Genomic DNA, 9,502 nt, shown 5'->3' with positions numbered 1-9,502 from the left:
TGGGAAGAAACATCTGGTTCTCTGGACTGCTAAGGGAAGAGGGACCTGCACTCAGGGATGGAGTGCTTGTGGGACTAGAAGATGATCCTAAAGTTCACTTCTAAATGTTCAGGGTATGAAGAATACAGCACATTAAACACACTCTTTGCAATGAGAAACACAGATGGTGGAATTTAAATCTCATTGATGTCAGCTTCTTCCCACAATGACGTAAATCCACCTCGAGATTTCTGCATCACTTCAAATCACCACTGCATTTCTGCATCATTTCATGATGGCAAAGAATTAGCACATCTAGCTTTCACATCTAGCCTCTGTTTTGCCCTCTCRGGGTTCTGTCCCCGCCTTGGTGCTCTCCCCATCACTCCTTAGCTTTCAACCAGGCTTAGAGTTCTCCATTGATAAAATCTACAGCTGCTGAATGARCCTGAAGGCAGCTTCCACCTAGGTCAGTCCACAGAGAGAAGGAAAGCAAGCAGTCCCTATGATACTGCAGGAACAAATACCATTTCAGATGACTTCTAGCCACAGTCACCAGTGAGTATCTTCTCATCCCTTCAGTTTCAGGCCAAGCAATTAAAAGAAATATGAGGCTTCCTGTAACACAGCATCTTCAGAATTCTTTCCCTTGGCCAAGGTATTGAATTTGTGGCCTAACAAGTGGTTAAGACCTGGTGCTCTGGGGAAGAAAAGGACAGACCTCCCCACAGCACACTGAGCAAGACAGAAGACTCGTTTACGTGGATATTCCTCCTGACCTGTGCAGTGAATGCCTTGGCACAGGTCATAGCCAACAGCTATTCTCAACAGCAAACTCTGCTGATGCAGACCTGATTGGACCCATTTCACCATGCCCCACCATCTCCCCACGCCTGGGCCATACCTGTCCCCAGATGGTCCCTTCCGAGTTCTCCACCTGCTCCCACCGCAGCCTCTTGACACTCATATGGTTGGACTCGCTTCTGCGATGCACCAGGCCCCGGTGTAGGGGGGGTGCACAGGGCACTGGTGGGGGTGGCGGGGGAGGTGGCGGGGGTGGGATGGGGTGCAAATGGCTCATGAGGGATTTAGGGGCAGGCGATGTGCTGGTTTTCATGGATTCTGCTTTCACAGGGACTGGCTGGGGGTCGTGGAACTGCAGAGGAGGTGGTGGTGGAGGGGGGCTGTGTGGCGGTGGGGGGATATGGTCTGACAGGGTGGAGTAGGTCAGGGAGCTCCCTTCATCACTGCTGCTGATATACTCGCTGGTGCTGCTGACATCATTGGTGACATAGCTGCCCTGGTCATCATGGAAACTCATCTAGGTGAGGAAAGAGAAGGGAGGCTGAAGCAGGAGAAAAGCCCTTACTGCCAGTCACAGGAAACAGTTTGCCCAACTTCACCCACCAGCAGCCAGCCACTGGACTGCAGGAGAGTCCTGCCCTCTCTTGGCCCACCTGGATAGTCAGCCCTCACCTCCCTCCAGCCACTCACGGCCTATCTCGCTTCACAACCTGCACAAAGACCCAGGATATCCCTGAAGGCTCTGCACCATGCCCAGGACAGGCAGCCCCTGGCTGGCAGAGCAAGGACTAATGCAGGTTTGCCCCAAGGCCAGGATGGATGTGGCTGTGCATTGAGACACCTGCTCACCTCCTCGTAGTCATTTTCAGGGGTGAGGAAATCATCCACGATGGTGACCCTGTGCCCCAGCTGCTCACTGAGGGCATCYAGGAACCGATCTGTGTCCCGGCTGCGTGGGGGCCTGGAGAAGGTGAAGAGCTTCTTCCGTCGTGACAGAGGGCTGAGTGAGTAATCCCCACGCTTGGGGGACGGGGCTGGGCTGCTGTCAAGGCTGACGTACGGGTTGGACTCAGTGCTGCTTGGGGATGGGATGCTGCTGTGCAGGTGGTAGTAGCACTGCTGGGAGGGCCGACGGTCGCTGTGCCACGAGATCGACATCCCTGACTTCCGAGCACCTGTGGGGACACACAGCAGKGCAGAATGGGGTCCTCCCTGTCTGGTAGCACTTCAGGCGCTCTCTGGAGCTCTCCCATTTGTGAGCTGCCAAGAGGTGCAGCAATGTGCTGACTGTGGCAGAGTGACCTTGAGATAAAGATGCAGCCTGCAGAAAAGAGGGATCTCTGGGCAATGCCCTGCACTGCACCAAGCAGAGACTCCTCAGCTCACAGGTYGAGGTCAGATAGCATTTGGTTATTCCACATACTGTGTTGCCCTTCTGAAGCYGAAGCTTTGTGGGGGCTATCACTGGACTTATATGTGGCATTTTTATTGTTTTGCTATAAAATGGTACCAAGAGAAAGACATGTTATCCTCAGTCTGCCTGTCCAGCATCACCTACCATTGTATGAGCAAAAATAAATAAACTGCCTCTCACAGAAACAGTGGGAAATGGACTGTACCTGCAGCATGTGCTTGGTCTGGGGCAGGAGGTGATGCTCTGTGCATAACAGCATTACTCATCTTTCCAGCAAAGCTGCCAATCAGGCGGTTTTCTAATTCTGCATATACAGCTGACATCTAAGAAAAGGACAAAGAGCTGCTTTCAGTGTCCAACTCTAGAAATGTTTTGCAAAGTTCCCAGAGACCTGTGATGTCCTAGAGACAGGTTGTACATCYGTCACTGACCCCTGTCAGCCCCTGTTCTTTTATTTTTTAGAAACCTGCTTCCCATAAAACCAAGGCTACCTCCCCTTTTCTGAAGCTTCCCAAGAGCCTTTCACTCACAAGACTACAGGAAGACACTGCCAGACATCAGCATTATTAAAGTTAAGTCACTGCCCAAGAAATATTTTAGAGAAGAATTCTAAGGAAAGGATACTGTCAGACAGGGAAAACAGGTATTTACATGCAGACATATCCTATATGCATTCCCTTTATCTGCTTTCCTGTGTTAACATGAGAGAGTCAAATTTCCCAGCCTCCCTGTGAAAGTAAAGGTCGCATATTCATCAGGCAAGGTGCTTCTCAGAGACATTTCTCCCTCCCAGCCTTTCTGAAGACCGGCACAGCCCTGTAGAGAGCATGGCTGCACAGGAAGATAACTGAAGTTCACACCATTTTTGGGTTGGGAGTTTCTGGGAGGGATGTGCCATCACCAGCTTGTCTCTCTCCGGGGATCAGCCGAACCGGGACCTCCACAGTGTCACTCTGGCCTGCTTGGGAAGGAAAAGACAAACTGATCAGGAGCCCTGTGGGAACACCCTCAGATTCTGCACATGCCTCCTGCAGCCTCTCAGGAYTCACAAGAGTCCGGAGCCATAAAGCTCATGCCATCAGCTGCTTGGGCCCGGATCCTTTCCTTACATCACGTGGGTGTGCAGCACAGCACTGCAAGCTCCAGGGTCTGAGGTGCCCTGAATGAATGACACAAGGAGGCCTGGCAGCCCACTGTGTTGGTACATGTTCAGCTGATTTGACCAGCTCCAAATTAAACCCTAGTTTTCCACAGTTACATCTGTGGAGAGTTTCTTCAGAGGTTAATGGTTTGAGGCAGTTCAATTTCTTAGAGAARTGTTCAGACCCCTGATTTATTTAGAAGGGTGTTTGGGAGAAGACTGCTGGGAAGAAGCAGTTTACAATCCCTGCCTTTTTCTAACTGTTGGAGAGCAGATGGAACAGATTTACATTTCCTTTCAGCTACAATATTTTTATTTCAACAATCAGGGCCAGGTTCAATACTGCTGCAAGCAGGCAGATCTTAGGAGAGCACAGTGAAGCAGCTCCCTCTCACACCAGGGTTGAATCAGACTCATTTTCTCAGAGTTCAATTTTTAATGGCAAAAAAGAAAGAACAATTCAGGACTGATGTGCTTGGCACTAATGAAAAAGGACTCTGGAGCATGGCTGTCATCCTGCTGCTAACAGAGCTGCTGTCCCAGAAAGCCTGTCATAAACACAGAGGTTCAGTTGCAGCTGTTTCCACAGATCACCTCCATCTCCATGACAAAAGAATGTTATCTGATTTTTTTAAACAAATGGTTTATGCAGGAAAGTGAATTAGAAAAATCCTGGCTAGGATGCACTTCAGCACCTTGTCAGGCTTGGTGCTGTTTCATTCAAATTATCATTAGCACAATAGGTCAGGGTCTGCTTGATTTTTCCGCAGCGCAGCTGAGGACAAAGCTGCTCCCCCCATCCGCAGCTGGCGAGCATCTGTCTGGGGTGAGAGGCTTCTCTCTGTCTTATGCAGCTGTCTGGGATTCTCCATGGTGAAATCCTCCTCAGAGGCCGTACAGAGGATTTTTCCCTGGGGAAATGTCTTGGAGTAGACTGCTCTGACAGCAGCCCTCCCTGACAGTTCAGTGGCGCACAGCTTCCTAGCAGGGGTGGTATGTCCTTGTATRAGCAAGGATGTTGGCTTTTAAACTCTGTTGCCCTCACCTAATGCTTGTGTTGGAGGAATGTGGTTGGTCACAGYGGGGGAGGTCACATTCAGAAGTAAAGGCAGTCGGAGGTTGAGTGCCCTTTGCAATCAGTGCCAACTAGGATGATGGAGGAATAGGCACCATGCCACGCCCAGCCATCTGGGAGAGGAGGACAGAGACCTAAGGACTGAAAATATAACTAGCAACAYGGGGTGTATTGGAAGGAGAGGTTTAGAGATCTAAGGGGGCTAGGAAAAGCCCTGCAGCAATATTAGGATAGGCTTTTCTAATGGATGGAGAGATACGGGGCTTACTCTGAAAAGAGGGAAGATTTGTGCCATGAATGCGTTTTATCAGGTTGCTCAAAGTGCTACTGAACCCTGATCACTTTCAGAACCAGCCTTTCTTACTCACATGGATTTCACAAATACTGTTTTGCCTAGGTATTTTATGGTGCTCAAGACAGTTCACAGAGAAGCCAGAAACTCTGCACTCTAGAACTGAGGGCTCAAACCAGCTGGAATTGAGCTACATTTATAACACTGAAGTGAAAGTCATCATTGGAGGGATGGTGAGGGGAAGTGGGCAGAATTATTTTGATTACTGCTAACCCCTTGGACTGATGACCCTTGCAATTCTTTTCTGAGAAATGGAAGGGATTGGAAACAGTGTACAGCCATAGCTCAAGCAGCTTCATATTGGAATTTCTTATTTCAACTGTTTCTGAAAATATGATTTTCTAGCCAGACTGAGCTCACTTTGTGCTGACTTGAATCTTTTGCCACCATTCACACTCAGGAGTGCAGCAGGATTTTGACTTGGAGCAGAGCAGAAGTACAGTACATGAACAGCCACCATGACCCCCAACTCCTTCCTTCGCTTAGAGGGATTCCTTGTACAGCCCCGAATCAGCCCCGAATACCCACCTGCTGCTCCCCCTTCCTCAGGGCGCGGGGTTCGAAGGCTTCCCCGACACAAGGAAGCTGCTCGGACAGAACTGCGATGGCGTTCCTCTGCTTCCGGCTCAGCTGCAATGGAAAAGATGCTTTGTAAGTCATAGCCCGTCTGCACCGGACACAGCAGCTCCACTATTACTCCTTGCCACTGCACAGCGCTATGCCAGGAGAGCCAACTCGCAGCTGCTGTCTAAGCCCCGCATCAAGGACCATGACCCCAGCATGGTCTGCACCACYATTTCATGCGCAGCCTCACTAGCGCTGCTGCTGGCAGAAGCAGTCCTACCTGCCCCAGCTGTTAGCTGTTCAATCCCATCCCCACGCTGACAACACTCTGACCTGGATAACTAAGCAGGTTACAACCAGACACTGTGTGACCACAAAAACACTCCTGCCAGCACACAGCAGGGAAAGGGATGGATGCTCAAAGATGGRGGAAGTGTAATTGTTTCTTTTTCCAGCAGTACTGGTGTCCACCAGCTTATTCTGCACATGAAACTCCAGCCCTGAGCTAGGCTGGTCCAGAGGGATCCAACTAACTCCTTCTTCCTGCCCCCAAGGCATGCGATAGGAGTGCAAGACAGCACTGAAATGCTGCCTAGAATAACCATATTCTCAAATCAAGAAGTCGGTGCTACTGCTCAGTGTGACAACTCAAAGGGGCTTAAATTTACAGCAGAAGAAAAATACCAGACTATCAGTCTTCATGGTATCAAACAGACCAGTGCTTAGGCAGCCCGATACACAGAAACGTCAGAGACAGTCACTGAGTTTGGAATAAGCCCAAATGAAGAACTAACCCAAATTCAGAGATCTCTGACCATCACGCTTCCAAACATAGATACATATAATGCACCAAAACATTCAGAACTTCAAATGGTCAAAGATTGCCTCTTTCACACATGGGAGCACCTGAGAAGCTGCAAGGAATCAGGGACCAATGTGCCAATCGGGACAACAATTTGTCTCTGGGACAATGGGGTCCTGGAAGATTTACTCCAAAGCTCTCCAACATTTGCTTCAAGTCCTCTGTAAATGGGGGGGTTACCTACTTTTTATTCCTGAAGCACAACTGCAAACTGAAACTGTATGAAATTCCTTCTGAGATCTTTTGATGTTTATAACTTAATTTTAGGGTCTACATTGTTGGGGATATACACAAGTTTATGTACATTTGGCCATTATTCTGTGCACAAGACAGCAGTTATAACTAAGAGTGTAAATTAGATGAGCAAATACATAGCAATTTTCCATGCACAGTATGAGATACTTGCATCAGGACTACAAGAGTTGCTTCTCCCTGTGAGGGGAAAGACTGTTAAAATGACTATGTTCCTCAAAAAGCMTCTCTTCAAATAACACCTCTTTCATACAGTTTTACCTATGTTGAGTCTAAAATAAACATACCAACAGAACGCAAATAGTTTAGAATAGAGTAATTTGAAAGTAATTAAGAAGCCCAAATCCAAAGATCAAAACCTTTCATTCCAAATTCACCCTCCACTTTTTTGCTGTCTAAATGCAAAGCCCATAATTCTCATCAAACCACAGCTGGTTTGTGTGTTGCCACAGCAACAACTAACGGTGGTAAGAAAGAGAGGCAGACCGCAGACTTCCTCACAATTAAAGACAAGGAAAATTGCTAATTGCATTCAAAATCTCTTTGACAGAACAACATTTCCTGGCAGACACTTCTGTGGCTGGAATGAAGCACATTTCCACTTCCTTGCAGGTATATCCTGTTCAAGATGTTTAACTCTAACTGACCCTTACCTGTACTGTCTGTGTGTGTCTAGGTGCCAGAGACATCCTGAGGGACACAGCAGTCATCACTTATTTTACCTCTTTTCTCCATATGCCTTCCCCTAAACCACCTATCTCCTTTTGAGACTTTTTGACCTCTGACAAACTCAGCAGATTCCAAAAGCTTTTGCTCCTAAAGATAAGGATCTTYTTTCCTCTTAATGTAGAGTTTCCTTCCAAACTACACAGTTCCGTGGTGCAGAAAAAGTAACTTTCGGTCTCATATTTACTCATCAGTAACAGAAGCTAGAAACAGGCTCCTGCTTCTGTGCTGCTCTGCACCCTGCACAGTCACCTCCACTTCTGGAGCAGCGCTGCCCTGATCAGAGAGCATTTTCTGTCAGTCTATGGGTATGTTGGCATGCACAGGAGCCAGACAGGGCAAAACCAGCAGCCATGCTTCCTAGTGAGAAATCAGATGCTCCCTTACCACCCTCAGTCTGCTCAGTCTGCAGTGTGTCAACACACACCGGGCCAAGATCCCTAGGGAAGCTGTGAGGCACAGCATGCCCATGCCAGGGCATAAGGGCTTTCCTCTCACCTGCCAAGGACTTGTAACCAAGAAACCTGGCAATCTTTTGCTGGCAGTGCTCCTGCTCTTCATACGTCAGCAGCTGGTAGATAAACTGCCAAATGACTTGCTTGGCTGGTGTGTCCAGCACCGGGTACACATCCACAATAAGAGTGTCAATATTCCTGTAAAATTGGAAAGAGAGGGCTAGGCAATGAGCACATCCTTTGCTGCATCCTCCCATCACACAACTCCATAGGTCTCTTGTACTTCCCATCTTATCTCTAGCTATATCTCAGCTGCCAGTTTTATCTCGTAGATTTTGGCATAAAAGTACAAGCCATTTAAAGGCAGAGATACCAGATCCCTAGCAAGGGACTCAGCCCTTTAGGGTGAGATCGCTGGAAGTGTAGTTCTGCAGACAGAGCTAACAGGGAGAGCAATCTCCCTGTGACTAGCAGCACCTGATAACCAGGCTATAAAAAGCTTGTTCATGTCTCAGCCAGTACATRTAGAGCAGGAGGACTAGGTGGAATGACTGGAGAAATTGGAGAAGCCAATTAAGTGGGCTTGGGGTAGGAATGAGGGTGAGCCAGAAAACAGAGAGAGAGCTGGAGAAAGATCAGATTTGGACAGAAGAATAACAAGATTGAGCACCTGATTCAATGAGAAGGCTAAAACAACTGATGGAATCAGAGGACTGTACCAGAAGGATTTGCTTTCCTGTGGGCTAAGGAAAGCTACGTCAGAAAACTGAAGATAGACCTCTACTATTAAAAACTGAGGCAGAGATCAGAGGTTACAGCTCATTGCTACTATTGCATCTTTAAAGTAGGAATAACACTAAGGACTTCCTATAAATAGCTGGAAGAAGGTTGATATTTAGAAACAAACATGTTACCTTGCTGTTACTCAAATGGACCATCCCTGCCTCAAAAAGAGCAGGGACTAAATGTAGGGAGGGAGAATTGAAGGGTGAAACAGTTCAGATACTAGAATGACTTCCTTGATACACTGGTAATGGGGATCCTCAGAGGCCAGTGGGGACTGGAAGGAACTGTCTAGAGCCTCRCAGAACTTCTCTCTTAAGTTCTTCTGTAGCTTTGGGCTAATTTACCTTTTCTATGAAGCTTGACACAGCTGTGGGCTGTCACAAGCCTACATCTCATTCAGAAAAAGTATTTCAGAAGAATTACTGAGGCAGGTGGCTGTTCTGTCTTGAACAATAATTGCTAAGCCTGGCTCAATGGGGCAAGCTGCCTTCCAGSTGAACTGGCTTGTAAAATACAAATTGGTTGGAGAGCCAAAAATAAGAATATGGGTGTCCTGACTCCCAGGCTCCTGCATTCACCACTGGAAAATACTTGCATCTGCGTTCTGAGGCTGCAAGCAATGTAAATTTAGTATTTGCRGATTTCAGTCCTCGTCAGAGCAGTTACAGTTCACAGCTGGCTAGTCTGGGGCAGGCACAAAATTAGGTCATGATGTCTTGCTGTGACATGGAACAGCTGCTGCTGCTTTGAATCATCTGGAGGAGGTACAAGCAAAATGAGCCAGGTGGGGGAAAGGACAGGCCTGCCCTGGTGAGCTGTTGGTCTCTGCAGTCAAGTGCTTTGGGGCTGGCAGTAGCAACAGYGCCCAAGTAGACACCCAGTCCTGGGGCTAAGCCCCATGTGCAGCTCTGCACTGGGAAGGGAACCTAGCGACTTTATTCTTAGCACTCAGGCTCCAATTGTTGTGCCACTGAGCAAGAGAAAATATCCTGCTAACTCTGTATTTCCTAACTGCTAATCCTGAGAGCTAGTATTTAACCTACAGCACCCTTAAATTAATCAGAAATACCTGACTGGGGAATACATGTGGGG

The 9,502-nt window shown here is 47.9% G+C and overlaps 1 protein-coding gene across 1 annotated transcript in view; it reads right to left on the bottom strand.

Annotated features, from left to right (window-relative positions):
* GRID2IP (Grid2 interacting protein) overlaps positions 1-9,502 on the bottom strand; it is a 56,035-nt gene that overhangs the window by 11,374 nt on the left and 35,159 nt on the right. Inside the window, exons 13-18 of the mRNA XM_085312907.1 lie at positions 7,668-7,822; positions 5,294-5,395; positions 3,058-3,155; positions 2,403-2,520; positions 1,633-1,958; positions 884-1,300 (exon numbers count right to left, since the gene is read on the bottom strand). Coding sequence (XP_085169033.1) covers positions 884-1,300; positions 1,633-1,958; positions 2,403-2,520; positions 3,058-3,155; positions 5,294-5,395; positions 7,668-7,822 — 1,216 coding nt within the window. The remainder of the gene's footprint in view (positions 1-883; positions 1,301-1,632; positions 1,959-2,402; positions 2,521-3,057; positions 3,156-5,293; positions 5,396-7,667; positions 7,823-9,502) is intronic.

Source organism: Rhea americana, unplaced genomic scaffold (genome assembly GCF_003343005.1).
Source record: "Rhea americana isolate MKP2758 unplaced genomic scaffold, rheAme1 scaffold_370, whole genome shotgun sequence".
Classification (NCBI taxonomy): domain Eukaryota; kingdom Metazoa; phylum Chordata; class Aves; order Rheiformes; family Rheidae; genus Rhea; species Rhea americana.
This window is presented reverse-complemented; position numbering and strand designations above follow the sequence as displayed.